General features: G+C 62.1%; 2 protein-coding genes across 2 annotated transcripts in view; one reads left to right on the plus strand and one right to left on the minus strand.

The window, feature by feature from the left end:
* MAMDC4 (MAM domain containing 4) overlaps positions 1-15905 on the plus strand; it is a 28835-nt gene extending 12930 nt beyond the window's left edge. The window contains exons 17-29 of the mRNA XM_039910684.1: positions 84-200; positions 1034-1168; positions 2939-3072; positions 3918-4143; positions 4534-4671; positions 6364-6482; positions 6704-6794; positions 9640-9786; positions 10660-10794; positions 11403-11530; positions 11626-11734; positions 14940-15124; positions 15579-15905. Of these exons, the coding sequence (XP_039766618.1) occupies positions 84-200; positions 1034-1168; positions 2939-3072; positions 3918-4143; positions 4534-4671; positions 6364-6482; positions 6704-6794; positions 9640-9786; positions 10660-10794; positions 11403-11530; positions 11626-11734; positions 14940-15124; positions 15579-15617 (1703 nt within the window). The 3' untranslated portion in view covers positions 15618-15905. The remainder of the gene's footprint in view (positions 1-83; positions 201-1033; positions 1169-2938; positions 3073-3917; positions 4144-4533; positions 4672-6363; positions 6483-6703; positions 6795-9639; positions 9787-10659; positions 10795-11402; positions 11531-11625; positions 11735-14939; positions 15125-15578) is intronic.
* Positions 15906-18015: 2110 nt separating this feature from the next.
* Positions 18016-23484, minus strand: LOC100085594 (endothelial differentiation-related factor 1). The gene is made up of 5 exons (XM_029054199.1): positions 23455-23484; positions 22992-23043; positions 22334-22494; positions 21794-21887; positions 18016-18253 (listed from the first exon to the last, which is right to left on the minus strand). Exons 1-5 carry the CDS (start codon positions 23482-23484, stop codon positions 18192-18194), a joined length of 399 nt encoding a protein of 132 aa, XP_028910032.1. The 3' UTR covers positions 18016-18191.
* Between the last annotated feature and the right edge of the window lie 943 nt (positions 23485-24427).

Genomic DNA, 24427 nt, shown 5'->3' on the forward strand with positions numbered 1-24427 from the left:
CCAAGAGGGAACCCGTCCCCCTCTGGCCTCCTCCCCGCCTTCTTCACCCCGCTCCTCCCGCCCTCCTCGTCCCGCCCGGGCAGAGCTGTCGTGTAACTTCGAGAAGGGCCCGTGCGGCTGGTACCCGGAGCGGAGGAGCGACGCGGTCTGGAGTCGGTCCAGGATCCACGGCCCCGGCTACGACCACACCACGGGCCGAGGTGGGCCGGGGCCCGGGGCGGCTGGGGGGCCCGAGGCCGGCCCTCCCCGGGCCCGCTCTAATCGCGCTAAAGAATTGGGGGAGCGACGCGGCGTAGTGGACGGAGCCCGGACGTGGGCGCCGGGGGGACTTGGGTTCCGATCCTGCTTCCGCCGCGCGTCCGCTCGGCCCCGCGAGCCGCTTCGCCTCTCCGGGCCTCGGTTCCCTCGCCCGTCCGACGGGGATGAGGAGCCGTGGGCCCCGCGCGGGGCAGGGACCGGGTCCGACCCGCTTAACCGGCATCTACCCCGGCGCGGTGAGCGTTCCGCGAGTGTCCGGTAAGCATCGACTAAGTGCTCAGTACGGTGTTTTGCGGGCGGCGAGCATTTAATAAGTAGGAACGAGCACGTCGAGTACTATTCTAAGCTCTGGAGTAGATACGAGCTGATCAGGTTGGACACGGTCCCTGTCCTACCCGGGGCTCACAGACCTAATCCCCGTCTTACAGACGAGGTGACCGAGGCCTAGAGAAAGAAGTGACTCGCTCGAGGTCACGCAGCAGACGGGTGGTGGGGTCAGGGTTAGAGCCCGGGTCCTTCCGACCTCCGGGTCCTTCCGACCTCCGGGTCCGCGCTCCACCCGCTGGGCCGAGGCCTGCTCTGTCTCCTCCGGCGGGCCTTCCCCCCGGGGGCATCCGGTGGGCGCACGGCGGGCCGGAGGCGGGCGGAGGGGTGGGAGGGGGCCGGGATGGGGGAGAGAGGGAGGTCGACTGGCCCGGGGCGGGGGGCGGGAGCCTCGCCCTCCCCGGAAGCCCCCCTCCCCACGCCTCCTCCTCTTCCCCGCTCTCGTCCGCAGGCTACTTCATGTACCTGGATCCCACGGCCCCGCCGGCCCGGGGGCCCAGGGCCCACCTGCTCACCGCCCCCCAGGTGCCCGCGACTTCCATTCAGTGCCTCTCCTTCTGGTACCACCTGTACGGGCCGCAGATCGGTGAGTCCCCGGGCCGGCGGGGCGAGGGGTGGGCGCCGGCGGGGCGTGGGGGACGGAGCAGGGGCCTGGGAGTCAGAAGGTCGTGGGTTCTGATCCCCGCTCCGCCACTCCTCTGCCCTGTGACCTTGGGCGAGTCACTTCTCCGCGCCTCAGGTACCTCATCTGTGAAAGGGGGATTGAGACCGTGAGCCTCCCGTGGGACGGGGACTGTGTCCAACCCGATTTACTCGTATCCACCCCAGGGCTTAGTACGATGCCCGGCGCGTAGTAAGGGCTCGAGAGATACCCCAGTTATCATTATCATCACCCCCCCAGGGGCCGAGAGAGTCGGTCTTCAGCTGGCGTGACTTGGCTCAGGGCGGGGTGGGGATGTGAGGAGCTAAGGGACCCGAGAGACGCCCGAGAGGGACGGCAGCGGGGTCCGGGGAATGTCTGCACCTGTTAGCGTGACAAGGTCTGCGTGGAGATCAGATGCGAAAGAGCATGCCGATCAGGAGAAGGAGCGGTGGAGAGAGCACGGGCCCGGGAGTCAGAAGGTCGTGGGTTCTCGTCACCTCACCTCTCTGGGCCTCAGTGATTGACCTCATCTGGAAAATGGGGCCTGAGCCTGTGAGCCCCACGTGGGACAGGGACTGGGTCCAACCCGATCTGCTTGTATCCGCCCCAACGCTCAGTACGGGGCCCGGCACGTAATAATGACGACGGCGACGACGATGATGATGATGAGAGTAATAATAACAATTATGGTATTCATTTATTTAGGGAAGCAGCGTGGCTCAGTGGAAAGAGCACGGGGTTGGGAGTCAGAGGTCATGGGTTCGAATCCCGGCTCTGCCACTCGTCAGCCGCGTGACTGTGGGCAGGTCACTTCGCTTCTCTGTGCCTCAGTTACCTCGTCTGTAAAATGGGGATTAAGAATGTGAGCCTCCCGTGCGACAACCTGATTACCCTGTATCTACCCCGGCGCTCAGAACGGTGCTCGGCACATAGTAAGCGCTTAACAAATACCAGCATTATTATTATTATTGTTACTGTTGTTTGTTAAGCTCTTATTATGTGCCAAGCAGTGGGGTAGATACAGGGTAATCAGGTTGTCCCACGGAGGGGGCGGCTGACCCTTTTAATCCCCATTTTACAGATGGGGTCACTGAGGCACAGAGAGGTGAAGTGACTTGCCCAAGGTCACGCAGCAGACGGAGCGGAGGAGCCGGGATTAGAACCCACGTCCTCTGACTCCCAAGCCCGGCCCCTTCCACGCTGCTTCTCTGTAGCACCCAGTGACAGCTTAACAGATACTACGGTTATTGTGACGACGATTACATTTATTATCTGATTCGATTTATCTGTTTATTATACAAGACTAATTAGTCGTAGAAGAGGTGTTTACCGATACGGTACTAGACGTTCGGCAGGTCCACAATACCACGGCGACGCGTTCTTCTCCTGCAGGGAGCTCCCTCCCGCAGCAAGGGAGAGAGACACAAAGATATCTCCAACTCCAGTAGCTAAAAACGAATAAATTTGAGACGCCTTAGCGTGGACGCCCGCAGCGTTTACCGAGCCCCCATCGGGGGCAGGGCGCCGTACCGGCCACTTGGCGAGTAGCGAGAGGAAGATAGAATACTAGGGTTAGACGGCGCTAACGGAAAACTAGGCTTTATTTTCGACCCGCGGGCTCCTGGGGGGGCATGGAGGGAATCTTGGGGCTCGGCGGGGCCACGTGAGGACGTCGGGGAGGTCGCTCACCGTCCCCATCCCGCCCGCCCGCAGGGACCCTGAGCCTACTGCTGAGACGGCCCGGCCAGCCAGACGCCCGGCTGTGGGCCAGGGCGGGCACTCACGGCAACCGCTGGCACGAGGGCTGGGCCACCCTCCACCACCCTGACCCGACCGGCCGGTTCCAGGTGAGCAGCGATACGGGAACGGGAGGCCTTCCGACCGTCCGCCGGCCGGGGGGTCTCTGTTTGCCCGGTTTCATCTTCCGCGGCCCACCCCTCTCCCACCTCGACTCCCGGGCCCGAGCCTCCCGGCTCGGAAGCGACGCCCGTGTCAACGGGGCCCGGGAGGGGGCGGCGGGCGGCCCGGGTTCTGCGGGGGTTCCGGATGAAAATAAGGACGACGGTCTTGGCTAAGCGCTTACCACGCGCCGAGCACCGTCCTGGGCCCCGAGCGCTGTCCGGATGTTCCCCTGTCGGTGGCGTGGTGGATAGGGCCCGGGCCCGGGAGCCGGAAGGTCACGGGCCCCAATCCCGGCTCCGCCACCCGTCTGCCGTGTGTGACCTCGGACGGGTCACTTCACTTCCCTGGGCCTCAGTCGCCTCATCTGCAAAATGGGGACTGAGACCGTGAGCCCCACGGGGGACGAGGCACCGCGTCGAAACCGATTGGCGTCTGTCGGGCCTGGCACCTAGTAAGCTCGTGACGGATGCCATCGTTATCGTCGCGAACCCCCCCGCGTCCCTCGCGGAAGGGGATCTCCCTCCGTTTCTCACACTCGGTGACCATTTCTGGCGTCGCCTTCCGTTCGTTCATTCGCTCGTGCTTCCTGGGCGCCTACTGCGTGCACAGCGCTGTACTGAGCGCCTGGGGGAGTGCGAGAGAACAATGAACGGACGCGTCCCCCGCCCGCAACGAGCTGACGGTCTGCAGTCGGCGGAGACGGGACCCCGGGCCTCGCCCCCCCCCTCGGGGGGCGGGGAGCAGAAGCCCCGACCTCCGTGATGCCCCTGCCCGTCCGCTCCCCCCACAGCTGGTGTTCGAGGCGGAGCGGAACGCTTTCCACGGCAACATGGCCCTGGACGACATCACCGTGCGGCCTGGCCCCTGCTGGGCTCCCAGGCGCTGCTCCTTCGAGGACTCGGACTGCGGGTTCTCGTCCGACGGGCCCGGGGGCTGGAAGCGCCGGGGGGACATCGCCGGTGGTGCCGCCGTGGGCCCCGGCCCGGGCACCGACCACACCACGGAGACGGCCCAGGGTAGGGGGCGGCGGGCGGGCGGGTCCGGGCGCAGGGAGCGCCAACTGAGCACCGCCGCCGTTTCTGTCGGTGGCGGTTAAGCGCCGACTCTGCGCGGAGCGCAGAGCTTCGACGCGAGGCCGTCGGAAAGTAGCAGGCCGCAGCCCTCGGTCCCGCCCCTGCCCCTAGAGCCCCCCCCGGGGAGGCTCGGGACGGTGTCACGCACGCTCGACCCCCCCCCCCCCCCCCCCCCCCCCGGGCCGGTCGGAGAGGGTACCCCGGCTCACCGGGCCGCCGGGCGGGGGAGGCCAGGGTGGCTCGGGGACGGCGGCGATGGGGTCCGGGGAGGCGGGAGGGGCCGAGGGTGAGCGTCCCGGGTGGGTGGCTGACACCAGCGGCTGCGGATGGCAGGGCACTACATGGTGGTGGACACGAGCCCGGATGCGCTGCCCCGGGGGCGAGGGGCCACCATGACGTCCGACGAAAATGCCCCCCTGCCCCGGCCCAGCTGCCTGATCTTCTGGTACCGGATGAGCCCCCTCAAGCCCGGTGAGAGCCTCCTTCTCCTGCCCTGTCCCCCGTCCGTCGACCCGCGATGATTATAGTATTTGTTAAGCGCTCATCGTGTGCCAGGCACCGTTCCGAGCGCCGGGCTAGATACAGGGCGCTCAGGCGGTCCCACGTGGGGCTCGCGGTCTTCATCCCCGTTTGACGGACGAGGCAGCCTTGGCCCAGCGGACGAGCGATGGAGCTGAGGTTAGACCCCCGGGTCGTCCGACGCCCGGGCTCTTTCCGTTAGGCCACGCCGCTTCTCTGAGTTCGGTGTGGGACTTGAGTTCGAGGCGGCAGCGGGACAGCCGCGTAGAGACGTCTCGAAGTCGGGAGGGGATGAAGATGTAAATCGGGGAACCGGCCCCACGGAGGTGGCGGCCGAAGCCCTGGGAGAGGACGATCTCTCCGAGGGAGCGGGTGTCGACGGAGAATAGAAAGGGACCCAGAACCGAGGCTCGGATACCGTCCTGTCTCCTGCTCCGCCCTCTGCTTCTTCCCACCTCCCTGCTCCTGCCTGTTCCCCCGGCCTTGTCGGCCGCTCCTGATGATAAGAGTACTAATAATCCTGGCATTTCAGTGCTCGCTACGCGCCCGACACCGCACGGACGCCCCGGGGCGGGTCCGAGCAGACGGGGTTGGACACGGTCCCCGTCCCGCTTGGGGCTCGCGGTCTCGATCCCCGTTATGCAGACGAGGTGACTGAGGTCCCGAGAAGTAAACGGACTCGCCCGAGGTCACGCAGCAGACGAGGCGGAGCTGGGATTGGAACCCAGGCCCGTGCTCTATCCGCTACGCCCTGCTGCTTCGCGCTCCCTTCCCTCGTTCCCCGCTCCTGCTCGCTGCCCGCTCCCGTCCCCTGTCTCATTCGTTCATTCATTCAGTGGTATTTAGCGAGCGCTGACTGTGTGCGGAGCGCCGTACCGGGCGCTTGGAAAGTACGACAGAGCAGTAGAGACCAGCCCTGCCCACGATGAGCTCGCGGCCTGGAAGGGGAAGCGGCGTGGATCGGTGGAAAGAGCCCGGGCTTCGGAGTCCGAGGTCATGGGTTCGACTCCCGGCTCCGCCGCTCGTCAGCTGTGGGACTGCGGGCGAGTCGCTTCACTTCTCTGGGCCTCAGTTGCCTCATCTGTAAAATGGGGATTAACTGTGAGCCTCACGTGGGACGACCCGATGACCCTGTATCTCCCCCGGCGCTTAGAACAGTGCTGTGCACATAGTGAGCGCTTAACAAATACCAACATTGTTATTAGAAGGGGGGAGACAGACATCAGGGCAAGCCAACGGGCGTGGGGACGGATAAAGAGAGTAACAGATATACGCGTATATACAGACGCGCTGTGGGGCGGGGGGGGGGGGGAGAGCAACGGGAGGGAGTCAGGGTGATGCGGAAGGGAGGGGGAGATGAGGAAAAGTGGGGTGGAGTCTCCCACTCCTGTCCCCCATCCCGTCTCCAGAAAGGGAAGCCACCGGGGAGAGGCACTTCCCGAGCGGGGGAAACAGGCCGAGCAGCGGAGCGTGGCCGCTAGGAACGGTGGCGGCTGGGGCCCTGGCGTTTCCCCTTGGGGGTCTCGGGGTGACTCGGGTGGCGGGGCCTTCGGCTGGCCCCTCCCCTCGGGTGGCTGGGGGAGGGGGGTCCGTCCGTACCTCCGTCCCCAGCTGCGCCCTCCCTCTCGCCGGGCGTTTTCCCAGGCACGCTGATTGCCTACGTGGAAGAGGGCAGAAAGCACCAGGTGTTCAGAGTCAGCGACAGGGGCGGGTTCACCTGGCGCCTGGGCAGCATCGACGTCCGGGCCGACGGAGCGTGGAAGGTGAGAGCCGCCGGGGGCCGGGAGTCGGGGCTCCCGGGTCCCCTCCTCCTCCCTCCTGACCGGGTCCGACGAGGCGGGGGGGCGGGCTGGACTTGGCCTCCCCCCGGGGCTCAGTTTCCCACGCGAGCCTCGGGTGATGTCGTGTGGCGAGGGGCCGCCGCCTGGACGGCTGGCTTCCGGCGCAGGGATCCAACTGAGCCACTCGCCCCGTCCTCCCTCAGGTGGTGTTTGAAGCCGTGGGGACAGGCCGGGAACACTCGTACGTCGCTGTGGATGACCTTCACCTGCAGGACGGCCCCTGCCCCCAGCCGGGTAGGCCCCTCGGCCCCCCGCGAGAACCTCTCCCGAGAAGCGGCGCGGCCCGGTGGATGGCTCCGCCGCCGGTCTGCCGTGCGATCTCGGGCCACTCGCTTCGCTTCCCTGGGCCTCGGCTACCCCATCTGGAAAACGGGGATCGGCACCGTGAGCCCCACGCGGGACGCGGGGTCCGACCCGATCCGCTCGTGCTTACGACGGTACCCGACACCTAGCATTTAGAAACGGTATTGGCCCCCGGCTTCTGGATCTGGGCTCCTGGGGGTGGCCGGGGTGGACGCTTTAATAATAATGTTGGTATTCGTTAAGCGCTTACTATGTGCAGAGCACCGTTCTAAGCGCTGGGGTAGATACAGGGTAAACGGGTCGTCCCACGTGGGGCTCTCAGTCTTCATCCCCATTTTACAGATGGGGTAACCGAGGCCCAGAGAAGTCAAGTGACTCGCCCGCGGTCACACAGCTGACAAGTGGCCGAGCCGGGATTCGAACCCATGACCTCTGACTCCCAGGCCCGGGCTCTTGCCACTGAGCCACGCTGCTTCTCAACTTTAGACCCCCCCCCCCGCCCCCCGGGCAGTGGGTCTGATCCCCGAAGTGCAAAAACTGTTGACTCAGAGGGACGTTTGGAGCAGCGGGGCTCAGTGGCAAGAGCCCGGGCTTGGGAGTCAGAGATCAGGGGTTCGAATCCCGGCTCGGCCACTTGTCAGCTGTGGGACCGTGGGCGAGTGACTTGACTTCTCTGGGCCTCGGTGACCTCATCTGTAAAATGGGGATGAAGACTGTGAGCCTCACGTGGCACAACCCGATTACTCTGTAAATCTCCCCCAGCGCTTAGAACGGTGCTCGGCACATAGTAAGAGCTTAACAAGTACCAACATCGTTATTATTATTGTTATTTACATTTTGCCCAGAAGCCCAAAAACCCCCCTGCCGCTCTCTCTCTCTCTCTCTCTCTCTCTCCCTCCCTCCCTCTCTCTCCCCTGCGCCGCCCCCAAGATAGATCGGAAGCAGCTTGGCTCAGTGGCAAGAGGCCGGGCTTGGGAGTCAGAGGTCGTGGCTTCTAATCCCGGCTCTGCCGCTTACCGGCTCTGTGACCTTGGGCAAATCACCGAACTGCTCTGTGCACCTCGGTTACCTCGCTGGTAAAGTGGGGATGAAGACCGTGAGCCCCCCGTGGGACGACCTGATGACTCTGTATCTCCCCCAGCGCGTAGAACGGCGCTTGGCACGTAGATAGACGCTTAACAAATACCGTCATCATCATTATTATTATTATTATTATTGTTATCAGGTCCCGCTCCCATGGCTTCGACCACTACCTCTATGTGGACGATTCCCCAATCCCCATCTCCGGCCCCCATCTCTCTCTCCACCTCTGCGGTCTCTCGTCTCCTCCCGCCTTCAAGACATGGCTCCTCGGCCGTCCCGCCGCCCCCCCCCCCAACTCACCGTGTCCGAAACAGGACTCACCCCTGTCCTCCCCGTGACTTTTCCGGCGCCGTAGACGGCACCGCCGGCCCCTAACCTCGGCCTCAGCCTTGACGCCTCTCTCTCATTCGACCCACAGATTCAATCCGTCACTAAATCCTGCCAGTTCAACCTTCACCACCTCGCTGAAATCTGTCCTTTCCTCTCCATCCAAACCGCTGCTGGGTTAATCCGAGGGCTTCTCCTAACCCGCCTCGATTACTCTAGCAGCCTCCTCGCCGACCTCCCTGCCTCCCGTCTCTCCCCACTCCAGTCCATTCTTCACGCTGCTGCCCGGGTGGTTTTTCTACAGTGTTTCCCCTCTCCTCAAGAACCTGCAGTGGTTGCCCAGCCACCTCTGCGTCGGACAGAAACTCCTCACCGTCGGCTGTAAAGCGGTCGATCCTCCGGGCCCCCTCCTACCTCCCCTTACTACTCTCCTACGACCCGGCCCGCACCCTTCGCTCCTCTAATGCCAACCTTCTCCCTGGGCCTTGATAGCGTCCATCTCATCACCGACCCCTTGCCCGCGCCTGGCCGGGAACACCCTCCCTCCTCAAATCTGACAGGCGGTGACTCTCCCCCGCTGCCGTTCAAAGCCTTATCGGAGGCCCGTCTCCTCCAAGAGGCCTTCCCGGACTTCCCCTTCCTCCTCTTCCCCTCCCTCCCGCATCGCCCCGACTCGCTCCCTCGGTCCTTCCCCCCTCGCAGCCCCACGCCACCTAGGTCCATATCCGTTGTTTATTTGTGCGTGTTAATGTCTGTCTCCCCCTCTCCAGGCTTAAGCTCACTGGGGAATGTGAATATGTCCATTTGTTGTTGTATCGTACCCTCTCGAGTGCTTAGAACGGTGCCCCGCGCAGAGTGAGCGCTCAATAAATACGACGGAGCACTGAGTAGACGCGATCGATGATGATGACGATGACAGGATCGCCTCTCTTCCGGGAAGCCTTCCCTGAATCGCCTCTTAACGCCCCGCTCTATCTTCCCTCTCTCCCTTGTCGCCTGTGCCCTTGAGGCCTCCCCCGGTCAGCACTTGGACACTCCCCCAACTTCCCCGAATCTTAGGTCCCGATCCTCCCTCCCGTGCAGTCGATCTTAACGTGCGTCTCCCCGGCTAGACTTGAGCTTCTCGAGGCCGGAGATCGTGTCCGTCGGTTCCGCCGGACTCCCCTAAGCGTTCGGGACCGTGCTCCGCGCCCGGCCGCGGACCGACGGATTCTCAGCCTCTGCCCCCTCGGGGCCCCGGGGCCCCGCTTCTCTCCCCACCAGGGCCTTGGGCCGGCGGGGTAAAGGCAGAGGCGGAGGCCCGGCCGGAGAAACGCTCCGGGGGGCCGGTCCGGCCCGGCAGCCCCGTTCCCTGGATTTTTTGCAGCTTCCTGTGACTTTGAGTCCAACATGTGCGGGTGGAGCCACAGACCCTGGCCCGGCCTCGGGGGCTACAGCTGGGACTGGAGCGGTAGCGCCACTCCCTCCCGGTATCCCCTGCCCCCGGTGGACCACACCCTGGGCACCGCGGCCGGTAAGTCCCGGCCCCTCGAGCCCCGCCCCCCGACGGATTGGCCGAGGGGAAGGGGAAGGACCCGGGGACCCGCCGCTCACCGGGGGTCGCTGCCCACTTGGGACGCGCTGCTCCCGGGGCGCTCACTGTAACTGGGGACCCGCTGTCCACCTGGGGTCCGCCGCTCGCCGGGGGACCGCCTTTCCCCGGCAGCTCGCTGCTCCCCAGAGGTCCACTCCTCGGCGGGGTAGAGCGGTCGGAGCAGGGGCCCGGGAGTCAGGAGGCCACGCGTCTGCCGCGTGACCTTGGGCAAGTCGCTTCGCTTCTCTGGGTCTCGGTTCCCTCACCTGTAAAATGGGGACTGAGCCCCTCCGGGCCGGGGACCGCGTCCAACCCGAGTGGCCCGTATCCGCCCCGGCGCTTAGTACGGCGCCTGGCACCTAGCAAGCGCTTAACACACGCCACAGTTATCATTACTCACCAGGGGTCCGCTGCTCTCGGGGGCTCCCTGTTCACCGGGGACCCGCTGTCCTCCAAGGACACCGGGGGCCCGTAGTTCACCGGCCCCGGCCCCCCCCGGCCCCATCCGGGCCTGACCTCGGCGATGCTCCCCCACCCCCAGTTCCGATCCCTGGCTCCCGGACCGGGTCAGGAGAGGGGCGAGGCACGAGGGTGGGGAAGTGGCCCGTCGGACCACTCGGGGACCGATTCGCCTGAGCGGGAGGTGGCCGGAGGGGCCGGGGAGGGGCACGGGCGGGACGGTCCAGTCGGGGAGATGGAGGGAGGAGCCGCCGGGGACCGCGGGGCCGGGGAGAGCGGAGGCCTGAAGGGAGGTGGGGCGGGCCGGAGCCTTGGAAGATCTCCCCGGCCCTCACTCTCCTTCCCGGGCCGCAGGCCACTCGGCCTTCTTCGACACCGGCGTGCTGGGCCCCGGGGGCCGGGCGGCCTGGCTGCTCAGCGAGCCCCTCCCCGCCACCGAAGTCTCCTGCCTACGGTTCTGGTACCACGTGGGCTTCCCGGAGCACTTCTGTGAGTCCCGGGGCTCGGGGAGGAGGAGGGGGGCGGCAGGAGGGCAAGTGGCAAGGGGGCGTCCTACCCTCCGGAAGGGGCTGATGCCCCGTCGGCGGGCGAGGGCGGGACGGGGGAGTCGGGGGAGGAAGGGGAGAGCTGGGGGCGCTTGGGCAGAGCTCGGCTCCGTGGCGCCGTTGGGAGGAGGAATCCGGGAGGGGGGCTGGGGGGGGTACCCCGGAGCGGGGCAGGAGGGACCGGAGATCGGGGCGGGGAGTGGGGCCGGGAGGTAGGTCTCCGGGGTTCTTGGCCCACTGGGGGCTCCCGGCTGGGAGGCGGAGGAGGGGCGCCGACGACATCCGGAGAGCCGAGGGTTGCGCGAGGCTCCCCCCGACCCCCGAGAGGCGGCGTAGCTTAGTGGAGAGAGCGCGGGCCCGCCGGTCTGCCGCGTCGCCTCCGCGAGGCCCCTCACCTCCCTGGGCCTCGGTTTCCTCGTCGGGAAAACGGGGACGCGACTCCCGTTCTCCCTCCCGCCCGGCGAGGGGCAGGGACCGCGCCCCGTCCGACCCGTCTCGCGTCTGGGCCCGGTAGCGCCCCGCGAATCACGCCGTTGCCGCTGTCCACCGCAGACAAGGGCGAGCTGAGGGTGTTGCTGGGAAACGCTCGGGGCCAGCTCGGCGTGTGGGGTGCCGGGGCCCAGCTCAGGCACCAGTGGTTGGAGGCCGAGGTCGAGGTGGCGAGCCCCGAGGAGTTCCAGGTGAGCCGGCGGGGGCCGGGGGCCGGGGCGCCGGGGAGGGCCCTCCGCCCCAGGTCATCCCGACCACCTCCCCGCCGCCCCCCCGATCCCGGCAGATCGTGTTTGAGGCGACGCTGGGGGGCCAGCCGGTCACGGGGGCCATCGCCCTGGACGACATCACCTACCAGGCGGGCCGAAGGTGCCGGACCCCCGCCCCCGTTGAAGGTGAGGAGCGGCCCCCGGGCGGGGGGCGGGGGGCGGCCCCCGGGCTCGGGCCGGCCGGCTCCGGGCACTCGGGCACCGATCCGTCGGTCGGAGGCGCCGGCTACTCTCTCCGTGCACGGCCCGGTACCGGGCGCCCGGGAGAGTACGGTGGAGTCGGTAGATGGGCTCCCCGCCTTGGAGGAGGTGGGCGCCGAAGTGGACTACGGGTAAGCGAAGCGGTGGAGTTTCAAGACGGGCACGCAGGTGACGCGGAGGGAACGGGGAGTCGGGGTGATGCCGAGTGCCGGGGTGGGAGAGTAGGGGTGAGGCCACGTGGTCGGGGAAGGCCTTCCGGAGGAGCCGTGAGCTCAGGAGGGTTGGCGGACCGGGGAGGTCCGCCCGACGTGAAAGGGGACGGGGTCCCCGGCAGGAGGGCGGAGGTGAGCGGAAGGCAGAGGCGGCGCGGCCTGGTGGCCGGAGCCCGGGCCCGGGAGTCGGAAGGACCTGCGTTCCCATCCTGGCTCCGCCGCTTGTCTGCCGTGCGACCTCGGGCTAGTCACTTCGCTTCTCTGCCGTAAAATGGGGATTCAGCCCGTGAGCCCCAAGTGGGACCTGGACCGTGTCCGACCGGATCGGCTTGTATCTACCCCGGAGCTTAGAAGAGTGCTTGGCACGTAGTCGGCGCCTAACAGATACCACAATCATTATTATTATTATTACTATTATTAGAGCGAGGCACAGTGAGTAAGTTGGCTCAAGAGGAGCAGAGCATTGTAGTGGGAGATAAGCGAGCGGAGGGTAAGAGGGAGAGAGCCGATCGAGGGCTTTAAAGCTGATGGTCGGGGGTTTCTGTTTGGTGCCTAGTGGGATGGGCAGCCGGTAGGGGCTTTTGAGGGCTGGGGAGGTGGGCGCAGATTAATTTTTTAGAAAAACCATCCAGGCGGCAGAGGGAAGCGTAGATGGGAGAGGGGTGAGACTGGCGGCAGAGAGGCCGGCGTGGAGGCTGGTAGTCGTTCCATCAGATCTACTGAGCGTCTACTGCGTGCGAAGCACCGTACTAAGCGCTTGGGAGACTAGGATGAGCCTTAGGTCTGGGGGAGGAGACGGTCGACAGAACCGCCCGGGATCCCCGTCGGCGGGACCGGGGATTCGGCGTCCTCGGCCGACGGCGGGCTCCTCCGGTTCGCCCCGGCCATCTCCCTCTGCTTTTTCTCCCTCCCGCCCTGTGCCTTTCTGGGCCCGTCGGCGATCGGGATCCATCCCCCTCGCCGCGCCCTTTTTACGGAGGGGGAGGTGGAAGCTCAAAGCCAGGAAGGGCCAGGCCCAGGACCCCCCAAACAATCCGAGGAGGAACTTGGATTGTCGATCGGGCTGCGGGCCTCCCCCGGCCGGCGGCCCGCGGGAGACTAAGTCCCGACTCTCGGACGGCGGCCGGGACCTCTTGGCTTCTGCCTCTCTGCCTGGCACATCCCCGGGACCCGGTTGTCCTACCTCTCTCTATCTCCGTCTCTCTCCCGCTCCCCCTGCCTCCCCGCCACCGTGGCTTCTTGCGAACAGTGGAGCGGAGGCGGGAGGGGACTCCCGGGACCGCCTCGGCCGGGCCTGCCCGGGCCACGTTTCGAGGGGAGTCAGGGATGGGCAGTCGGCGGGGACGACTTGGCCTCACCCGGGCCCCTGGGGGAGCCCCGGGGACAGGGCCGGGAGCAGAGACGTTGGCTGGAACGTTCCCAATTCCAAGAAGTTAACTGACGATCACCTGTTTTAGTTTTCGTTGGCGTTAGTGACTGGGGAAACCGAGTCTGACCTCCAGAATGATGATATCTGTTAAGCGCTTACTATAGGCCAGGCACTGTGCTAAGCGCGGGGTTGGATACAGTCCCGGTCCCACATGAGGCTCACCGTCTTAATCCCCATTTTACCGCTGAGTTAAGTGAGGCACGGAGAGGTCTGGTGACTTGTCCAAGGTCACGTAGCAGGCATCACTGGGCGGCTCACGGAATTCCCGTCCGGTTTGCCCTTCCAGTCGAGCTGGGGCCACTGCCCTAGGAATCCCCAAGGTGTCCCCCCGGTCGGGGGGGGGACGACACGGGGGGTGTCTCCCAACCCTGGGCCCTGATGTGAGGGTACTCCGGGTGGAGGGGGAGGGTCCTCCAGCCCGGGTATTTCCAGCCCTCGCAGGAGGGAAAGGGGGAGAGGAAGAAGAGACGGGGGCTGCCCCAGGTTACAGAAGCCTTCTCCGTCAGGCCGTGCCAGGGACTTTCCTGAGGGGTTCGGGTTCCCCAGCAAGAGGGAAAGGGAGATTTCGGGACTGGTTGACCCTGGACCTAGGAAGGAAATCAGGGAGCTTCCCGGTTGCCTCAGTCGACCGATGGGTCGTATTTATCGAGGGAGCGTGGAATAAAGTCAGCAGACGCGATCTTACAGTAGCCTGCCGTGTGCAGAGCACTGTACTGAGCGCGTAGGAGAGCACGGCAGAGTAAGTACACACGATCCCGGCCTTTGAGGGGTTTACGATCCGCAGTTGGGAGAGTCCGGTGGAAGTAAAACACAAGACCTCTGCCCTCCGGGAGCTGTCTGCTCCGTGCGAGGACCGGGCGCCGGAGAGAGTCCTTGGTTCATTCGGCCGTACTCATCGAGCGCTTACCGTGTGCAGGGCGCTTGGGAGGTACAGTTGGGCGACAGGTAGAGGCGGTCCCTGCCCACGCCGGCCTCGCGGTCTAGAAGGGGGGAGACGGGCATCGAAAGAAGTAAACAGGCATCGATATAAATAAATGGAATTATAGATCTGTACGCATCATCGATAGAAATCGGTAGAGTTATAAATACGTACATAGACACCCAAGTGTCGTGGGGTGGGGAGGGGGGCGGTGGAGCAGAGGGAGGGAGTCGGGGCGACGGGGAGGGGAGGAGGAGCGGGGGAAACGGGGGGGCTCGGTCCGGGAAGGCCTCAACCGCCCCACGGAGTAAGCGGAGAGGGAACCTGCCCTAAAGAGAATCCTAAAGCCGAGGGCGGAACGGCGGACGGACAGCGTGGGAGAGCGCGGTAGGGTGAATAGGCGGGATCCGTGCCTTGGAGGAGCTTTCGGGCTGCGGTGTGCAGGGGAGCGTACTGAGCGCTCGAGGGAGCCCCTGGAGTGAGTAGACAGGCTCCCGTGTTCAGAGCGTGGTACCGAGCGCTCGGGAGAGCCCAGTGGGGTGGGCTCAGTCCACCTCCTCGTCCCCGCAGAGGAGACCCCGCGGGTGTCATCGGTGGCCGTGGGGGTGGCCGGCGCCATCCTGGCCACGGTGCTCCTGGGGCTGGTCGCGGTCGGGGGCCGGCGCTGGATCAAGCAGAAGAAAGGGGGCCCGTTCGCGAGGAAGAGCGTGGAGGGCGTCGTGGCTCCGGGCTTCGAAAACGTCGTCTTCAACGAGGTGAGCCCCCGGTGCCCGCGAGTGAGAAGCGCCCCCGGGAAGGCGCCGTTTCTACCCCCTTCCGTCCCGCCGAGCCCCGAAGCCCGCCGACCCCTCCCCGGACCTTCCTCGGCCCCTCTCTCGCCTGTCCGCACGCTCCCCCCTCCTGGGAGGAAACGGCAGGGGACCGGCCGTGGGTCGATGGTGTGCGTCGAGCGCTGACCGTGTACGGGACGCTGTACTGAGCCCTCGGGAGAGGACAGGATGGCGATACAACAGACGTCCCTCACCCACAACGAGCACACGGGCCCGCTCCAAGCCGGGGCTTCCCGAGAGGCTAAAGCTCGGCCGAGCACCGCCTCGTGGAAGCCGAGGCGCCGGGCCCCGCCGTCGGCCGTCCCGTCGGGGCGCCCCTCGCCCGCCTCCGCCCGGGAAGACGAGGCTCAGCGAGGTCTCTCCTCCCTTGTCCTTCCAGGACCGTGTCACCCTGCCGTCGGTAACGGGAGACCAGTAGGCGCCGGCGCCCCCTGTTCGGCCGGCCCGCTCCCGGCCGGCTCTGGCGCGCCCCGGCTTCCGAGGAAAACCGGCGATGGCCCTGTAGGCGTTGCAACTTCCGGGAGCGTTAGGAAACTCCCCGAGGCCTCCGAGAGGAACGCCCTCTTCCCCCGCACCGCGGCCTCGGGCCGTACAGCCCGACCTTGACGGGCCGAGAACCGTTCTTTGGGGGAAGGCTCCTCCTTTGATTCGAATGGATGATTTGTAATCGGTGTCCCGGAAGTAAATGTGATCGATTGAATCCGTGGCTCTGAGTTGCGTCTTCGAGGGGGCAGCCCCTGCTTCGCCGTAGACTCGTGGAGGGCGGGGTGAGAGCAGCGAACGGTGAGGGAGGGTGGAAGCTAGCTCAAGGAGGGTAGATGTGGCCTATTTTTTGTGGAGGGAGGTGAGGTGGGTGGATGAGGGGACAGACCGAAAGGCTCCGATGACAAAGACGGCGTCACCCATCGCCCGGGGACGGGTTCGTTGGGGAACCGGCGTGGCGGGGGAGAGACCGGGGTCGGAAAGGCCGAGATTTATTCCGCGGGGTGAATTGAATGATTTGATTATTTTGGACACGGCGAATTGGAACCTCCCTTTCGGGAGCAGTATGATCAATGATATCAGAGCTTTCCTGGCGGGAGGACTCTGCTTACGTGTTACTCGCGCGTGGCAAACCCCCCCAGGTGGAATTTGCTTATGGTTTGTTCGCAGGCGATGAGGCGGCTTGCTCCCACCCACGAGCGCTCCCCGCTCGGGAGGAATCCACTTCTGCGATTACAAGAGAACCCGTGAAGCTCCTTGGGGGCGGGGAACACGCCTACTGCCTCGGTACCTTCCCAAGTGCTTAGGACAGAGCTCTGTACACAGTAAGCGCTCAATAAATTTGTTCATTCAGTCGTATTTACTGAACGCTTACTGCGTGCGGAGCACGGGCCTAAGGGTTTGGGAAGTACGAGTCGGCAACAGAGATAATCCCTGCCCCCAGCGTGCTCGCCGGTCTAGAAGAATAAATAATGTTGATTATGAGGGTATTTTTTCAGTGCTTACCACGTGTCAAGATCTGTTCTAAACGAGTCTTGGGCAAGTCACTTGACTTCTCTGTGCCTCAGCTGGAAAACGGGGATGGAGCCGGTGATCCCCCCCGCGGGATCCACCCCAGGGCTTAGAACGGTGTTTAGCTCATAGCGAGCGCTGAACAAATACCGTCGTCGTCCTCATCCTCTCCCAAGTGGATAGTCCAGCAAACCCTGAACACGGGAAGCGCTCAATAAATACCACTTACCTTTCCAGTGTGAGTTTCGCCAAAGAACCCAAAGGGCAGCTTGGCTTCTCTTGTCCCGGAGAAACCCTAAGCTGGGGGCCGGCCAGTCTGTCTGTAATCTCAGCGAGGTACGGCGGTATACTCCATGTCAACCTGGTTTACCGGCTCTGCCGCGCGTCGGCACTCGACTCCTCTGGGCCGCCGTTACCTCATCTGTAAGATGGCGGTCAAGACGGCGAGCCCTCGGCGGGACAGGGATCGTGTCCAACCCCATTTGCTCGCATCCGCCCCGGCGCTCGTAAGCGCTCGACCGATGCCGTAATTATTTACTGCCCGCGAAGCGGAGGAGGAAAACAGCTCTCCACTTATTCCAAGGAGCTCGAGCCCGTTGTGGGGTAGGGACTGTCTCCATCTATTGCCGAATTGTACCCGCGAAGTGCTCGATAAGTAGGACCGAATGAACGAGTGAACACCGGGTTGCCCAAAGAGCTCAGATTCCTTCTCGTTCGCCAGCAGCAGAGACCGTGAGGAGCCGGAAGTCCGCCCTTCCGCCACAATGTCCTGTCCCTCTTCTCGTTCTTACCCTCGTCCCCGTTGCGGTGTTTTTCTGACGCCCGTCTTCCCCGTCCCGTGTCCGCGAGCAAGCCGCCTTACTCTGGGATTACAACCCCTTCGCCCTCTTCCCCAGGGCTTAGCCCGGTGCCCGGCACCAGCCGGGGCTCAGTAAATGCTAACGGGGCAATACCTGCCGGGGGAAGGCGGGGTCGAGAAATCAACAACCAAGAGAAATCGCCAAAGGACCATACCGTGAAGGGACACGCGTTTCACGAGGTTCTCTTCTAGCGGGCTAGAGAGCGCGCAAGTCGCTGAAGGCGACGCGACTCGCTTTCCCAAGACGCAGACCGGGGCTCCCTGGAGACCCCCCCAATACACCCCGACCCAACCACCCCGTCCCCAGGTCAACGGGACTCGATCCCAATTCCCAGTACCCTCACGTCTTGAGGTGACGACTCTTCCTAAACCGACGCCTGTCCGCTGGTGAAGAGGAGAGGCCCTATTAACGGGAAGCAGGAAGGAGGAGACGGACGAAAGAAAGGAGAGCCAAGGAACATCATTTGATTTGCAATGGTTTTTTTGTCTTTCTACAACAAGTACAGATCCGGCGGGTTGTCCCCAACGAGTCTGCTGCCCTGATGTTCAGCTAGCCGTGAACGCGCACGTTGGCTTGGCTGGCTCGGGAGAACCAGCCAGACGAGATCAGTCTCCACAACTGACTTCGAGGCTTTGTTCTCATTTCCCCTTTGGGCCTGTTTCAAGTGGCTTCCCAACGTCCTTCCCCCGGAGCTTGAGACCTGAAAAGAGAGACGGGGTTTCAGGGCTTCACCGTGACTTTCTCTCTCCTCGCACCTCCATTTATTAATAACAAAATGGCACCCGTGACGTGCTTACCGTGTGCCAGGCACCCTAGGAAGCCCCGGGGTGGAGAGAAGCAGATCGGGTTGGGCACGGTCGCCGTCCCACGTGGGGCTCACAGTCTCAATCCCCATTTTAAAGACGAGGTGACGGAAGTAAGGAGAAGTGACCTACCCAAGGTCACACGGCGGGCAAGTGGCGGAGCCGAGATCAGGTTAGCCGTTTCAGTGCAGAAGGAACCGACCGCGGGGTGGTCGTAACCATGATTTTGCAAGACCCGTCAGGTCCGAGACGTTTGGCTGGCCCCAACCCGTAATCACCACTTTCTCTAACAAGCCCCCGCCGGGCCGCATTCTCTGGTTCCCCACGTCACAAATCCCCAAATTCTAGACCGCTGTGGCCACGGAACACGTCGGCTGACCCTGCTGTACTCTCCCAGGGGCTTAGTAAAGTGCTCGGCCCATGGTAAGCACTAAATAAATACCACTGACAAACTGCTCCCCATAAGAAAGTATGCCTCTCCCTGTAGTAAAAAGACACTCAATCAGTAGTATTTACTGAGCGCCTACTGTACGGAAAGTGCTGACGGCACGGTCCCTGCCCTCAAGACGCCTACAACCTTACTGGGAGAAACCGTTAAATACGACACAAGCCACTAAGTACTGGGATTGGCAGAAGATAATCAGGTCGGGTGAAGACCCCGATTAAGTGAGAAGCAGCGTGGCTCAGTGGCAAGAGCGCGGCTCTGGGAGCCAGAGGTCGTGGGTTCCAATCCCGGCTCCGCCACTCGTCAGCTGTGTGACTTGGGGCACGTCGCTTCACTGCTCTGGGCCTCGGTTGCCTCATCTGGAAAACGCGGATGAAGACTGCGGGCCCAAGTGGGACGACCTGTTACCTTGTATCCACCCCAGGGCTTAGAACAGTGCTTGGCACACAGTAAGCGCTTAACGAATACCATCACTATCGGGGGAAAAACTCCTCGCTCTTGCCTTCGAAGCCGTCCATCCCCTTGCCCCCTCCTACCTCACCTCCCTTCTCCATCCCAGCCCGCACACTCCGCTCCTCTGGTGCCGCTCACCTTCTCGCCGGGCCTCGTCCTCGCCCGTCCCGCCGTCGACCCCCGGCCCACGTCCTACCTCTGGCCTGCGACGCCCTCCCTCCTCACGTCCGCCAAACTAGCTCACTTCACACGGAAAGCACTCAATAAATACGACTGAATGAACGAACTAAAGAGGAGGCAGAGAGGGGAGTAAACCTCATTTAACAGATGAGGAAACTGAGGGACTGAGAAGCGAAGTGGCTTGCCCGAGGTCACACAGGAGGCAAGCGGTAGGGATTAGAACTCAGATCCTCTGACTCCCAGGCCCGGGTTCTCTCCGCTTAGCCACGCTACGAAAACAGGGAGAAATAGACCGATAGGCACAGGTCAATATAGGTTGAAAATACACATAAGGGCTAAGAGTAGGTGAATAAGAGTTAAGGGAGGCTCTGAGAAGATGGAGTCCAACCAGGGAATGTGTCCTGGAGAAGCGGATTTGACGACGGGGAGACCCGTGGTCAAGGATTTGAAAGGGGAGGAAGTTCCAGAGCGAGAATCCGGAGGTGGGAAAGTCCCAGACAAAGCCCAGCCGGCGGACTAGCGTGGGAGGATTGTAGAGTGTGAGCTGGGGTCTAGTGGGAGAAGAGAACTACACTGTAAGAGGGAGATCGGTGATGGGGCTGCTTGGGGCCGATCTTCACAAGGCGCTGCTTTTTGCGGAATGGATGACCAGAGGAGTCTTCTGAGGAGCGGGGAGGTGAAAAATGAAGTACAGACCGGAGAGGAAAGCAGCTGGAGGCGGAGAGGCTGATTTAGGACCAACGGGGGGGGGGGGGCCCTCTGGACGGGAAGGAAAGGGCAGAGCTCGGAAACCCGGCAGGGCTTAGGAGCTGAGCGGATGTGAGGTGAGAAGGGCAGAGAGGTGTCAGGGATAACAGAGTAGCGGGCTTCGGGGGGAGGGTACGGAAGGTGGCGATGTCTGCTGGGATGGGTAAGGTCTGAGGAGGCATGGATTTGGGAGGGCAGAGTTCAGTCTGACACGCGTCGCGTTTGAGGCGCCAGTGGGCCGATCGGGTGGAGATATCCCAGAGGCCAGCGCCCACGCCGGACTGGCGAGAGCTGAAGCCGTGGGAGCGGCTGAGAAGAATCCAGAGGGGAGCTGCGAACCGCCGTTAGCGGGCGAGGGACCTAAGAAGTGCTTTATTTTTAAAATGGTGTTAGTTAAGCGCTTTGGGGGGTAGGTTCAAGTGAACGGAGTCAGAAACAATCCCAGCCCGACACGGGGCTCGCAGCCTGTGACGGTGGTAAGAACAGCTGCCGAAAGACCGAGGAGCGGCCGGGGGAGACGGCTGCAGAACCTGGAAGGAAGCTTCTCAGTAAAATCCGGGCTCTTCCAGGCGAAGGGAGAGATCGGCAATGTCTAAGGAGGCCGACGTCACGGAGGACCACGGGGGACGACTAGGAGGGGCCTCTTCCGTTTGGCAAAGAGAAGCCCGCGTAAAGCCCCGGAGAGGGACCGATTCCCTTTGGACCTCAGGTACTCAGGAGAGGGCTTAATTCCATTCGAGAGTGACAAGATTATGGAGTAGGACTAAAGTCGTCTTATTCTAGACAAGAGAACGGGCGTACATTCCCATTTCCTTTCCGAACAATGCCCAGAAAGAGTGGGCAGTCTCCTGGGAAAGGAAGTCTTTTTTTAGGGGGGCGGGGGAGCTGACCATTATGGCCCGAGTGAAATTCGCAGACCGGGACAGTACGCGGCGCAAGCCGGTCATCCCACCGGGGCCCCCGAGACAGGATCGAGCCGCATCCTCGTGGGAACGAGTTTCCCGGTGCCCCGGGGAGGGCTGAAATGGGCAGCCGTGCGTCGGTGCGAGGCTGGGACCCCCGCTTCGTTACCGTCCCCCTCCCCAACGGGATCCCAGAGAGGCCTCAACAACCGAACTGGCGATTTGTCACCGCAGGAGGCAGGCAGGCAGAAGACGTAGGTTCGAGAGGGGTGTGGATAAATTCGCTGACGATCAGTTCGCCTCGGAGGGGTGACGAGGGGCAGAGTTAGGGATGTTAGGGGATGTGCGTCCCAGCACCGGTGTCTTGTCGATGGAAAAAGATTCGTCAAAGGAGGTCTGGGCAGACACTGGATTGGATGTGGGAGGGCTACAGGAGGGCTTCCCCTCATCCCTTAAACCTCCCACCCACCTCTGGGGCAGGGATTGAAAGCCTTTAGGGCCCACTTCACTTCGGAAACCAAGTTCCCAGAACCCCGGACCCAGTTAATTCCAGATTCCACCCGAGGAAAAGAACAGATCCCAAATGCCCTCTTACACGACTCCTCGAGGGGCCCCTTGATCTTGGAAACCACCGGGAAGAGAAAGACAAACTCCGAGCTTAAGCGTTCCACGGCCACAGTGGAGTCAACGGGATCGCTGAGGATACTTACCGATGGCTCTTTCGATCTTGCCCAGGACCTGATTATTTGGAATGGCCCTTCCGCATTCGTAGTCAGCGATGACTTGCGGCTTCTCGTTGATTTTCTAAAGAAAAAGTGGACTTTAACACATCGGTTCAGGAGAGGAAACATTCAGGGACACAGATCAGATGAGGTTTTTTTTGGAGGATGGTGTCTGTTAAGTGCTTACTATGTGCCAGGCACTGTACTAAGCGCTGAGGTAGATCCAAATTAACCAGCTGTAGGCTGACTCCTGTTCCCAAAGGGCTTTGGGAGAGGGCGGGGCGACCTGAACGTTACCCAGACCGGATACGTAACTCACCGGGCCTGTGATCTCACCGGGGTCGACGGCATTTAAGTGGCACGTAAGCCTTTTAAAAAGATGTCAGACAAGAGAAGTCCTCGGAGGCTTAATAAAAAGTCGTTTATGCTCCGCGTGGCCGGGCTTTCCCCTCCCCCACGGCTCAGCTGACTGACAAGAGCGAGCTCGGAGGCTCTCCCTCGGCCTCCCCGTCCACGACCGGTACTCACTGTGGCCAGATCTTTCTGCGTCAGCCCCTTCCCCTGCCGCCCCTGCTGAATCACTTTGCCCACTTCCAGGGTCACTCTGTCATGGTGCAGCTCCTCGGTCTCCCGGTCCAGCTTGGCCGTGTTCTTGGTGATTGAGTGCTGTTTGTTCTGGCCAGCAGCCCCTTCGGGTCAAAAGGCAAGAGGGAAGGGGAAAGGTGGGAGGGGAGGCAGGGGGAGAAAACAAACACTCTGCAATCAGTTCTCTCGCGCCGCTTCGCTCTTCCCGACGCTCGAAAATCTGCGAACCCACGACCGAAGATATGAAACGGGGCCTTAGCATCAGGACGGGGGACTTTCAGGATGAACCCAAGGCTTCCTTGTTAGAGAGACCCAGAAGGCAGGGGTCACAGCGTTTCCTTAGTCACGGGAGGCAGAAGGGGTCGGACTTGCTCCGGAGGCATCTTCACAAGGTGTAAAATAAAATCTCACAGATATTTTCTCTGTCCCCTGGGGAGGTCAGAACCCCAAGTGCGTTAACAGTTCCGCCGCCAAGTATTTGGCCGCTTGACGGATGAATACACAACCCCCCTCGCCTGAAGCTGGAGGCTAAAGACACACCAGGATGAAACCTTAAAACTCAGTTTGGGGGGGGGGGGGGGGGGAAGACGCATATACCTACATTTCTTGGAGGTCTCCACATCTTCTCCTCTTCTCTGGGCTGCCAAGATGGCCTAGAAAAAAATACAAGATGTTTTCTGTCCAAATGAACCCCGCGGCCTATCTGGTATTCTCCGGTTTAAGCTGTCTCTAGCTAATTAGCACCTTACTAACAATTACTGCTTTTTGAAAAACAGATAGGCAGGAGGTGGATTAACAGCCAAAGCGATTGGTGAGAAAACCTTCTACAGAGCTTGTATCCAGGCAACTTGCATTAAATAGCTACCGAGGGAAAAAGTGGCAACTTATTTCTCAGCTGCCTTTAAAAAAAAGAAAAGGGGAGGGAGCCGGGGGGGGGGGGGGGGGGGGGGGGGGGGGGGGGAGGGGAGAGTGTCCCTGACTAACTTTCAGTGGAACATTATTTCAATCTAAAAACAGATTCTCTTGGGAACCTGGAAAAATCAGGTGCTTGGCCTGATTTTAACCTCTTTGGATGAGTCTGGTTTGCTTTCCATCTGGAAAACTGTATATATTTTCATTACCCTATTTATCTTGTTAATGAGATGTACATCACCTTGATTCTATTTATTTGCTATTGTTTTTAATGAGATGTTCATCCCCTCGATTCTATTTATTGCTATTGTTCCTGTCTGTCCGTCTCCCCCGATTAGACCGTAAGCCCGTCAAAGGGCAGGGACTGTCTCTATCTGTTACCTATTTGTACATTCCAAGCGCTTAGTACAGTGCTCTGCACATAGTAAGCACTCAATAAATAGCATTGAATGAATGGAATTCTTTTGTTAATATTTAGAAGGAAAACAAAGCAATCTGGGGGGAAAAAAGTGTCAAGTCATGAGCTTTAATCCGTACCCATCGATGAATACAGTCTTTAATTACAGCTGTCTGGATTTCTTCTAAAACGCGACAGACAGTATTTCTAGAAACAGTCCAGCCTCTATGGCATATGACTTTTCACTTTGATTCTGGTAACTACATCCACTCCCTCCTTGCTTCTATTCTTTCATCAGGTCAGAACTCTTAAAAATTGTTTTCTGAGCTTCGTGAACCACCCGCCAAAATAAGTTCCCGCCTCTGTCAATGAGTTAAGAACCCCGCGGGTTTGATCCCAGGTTCGACCGCCAAACAACATCGAGGCTTGGCAAGGGCTACGGCTACGTGTTCACGGCTAAGTCTGCTCTGACCCCGAAACTGCGACTCAATTTATAAGGGCATTCGGGAACTAAAGACAAAACTAAAATCAACCTCCCAGGTGATTTTATGAGCTATTTATCATTTATAAGTGGAGGGGCAGCGAGGAATCATCTGGAACCGCGGGCTCTGACTGCCGGTGTCCCGCCCTGGCTGCTTGCCCCTCCCTAGGCTCGCAAGGCAACGCGACAAGGGTTAAAAAGGGATCAGGTGACACGTGGGCAAGTTTTCCACATCTACTATTCATTA

Source organism: Ornithorhynchus anatinus, chromosome X4, assembly GCF_004115215.2.
Source record: "Ornithorhynchus anatinus isolate Pmale09 chromosome X4, mOrnAna1.pri.v4, whole genome shotgun sequence".
NCBI lineage: Eukaryota > Metazoa > Chordata > Mammalia > Monotremata > Ornithorhynchidae > Ornithorhynchus > Ornithorhynchus anatinus.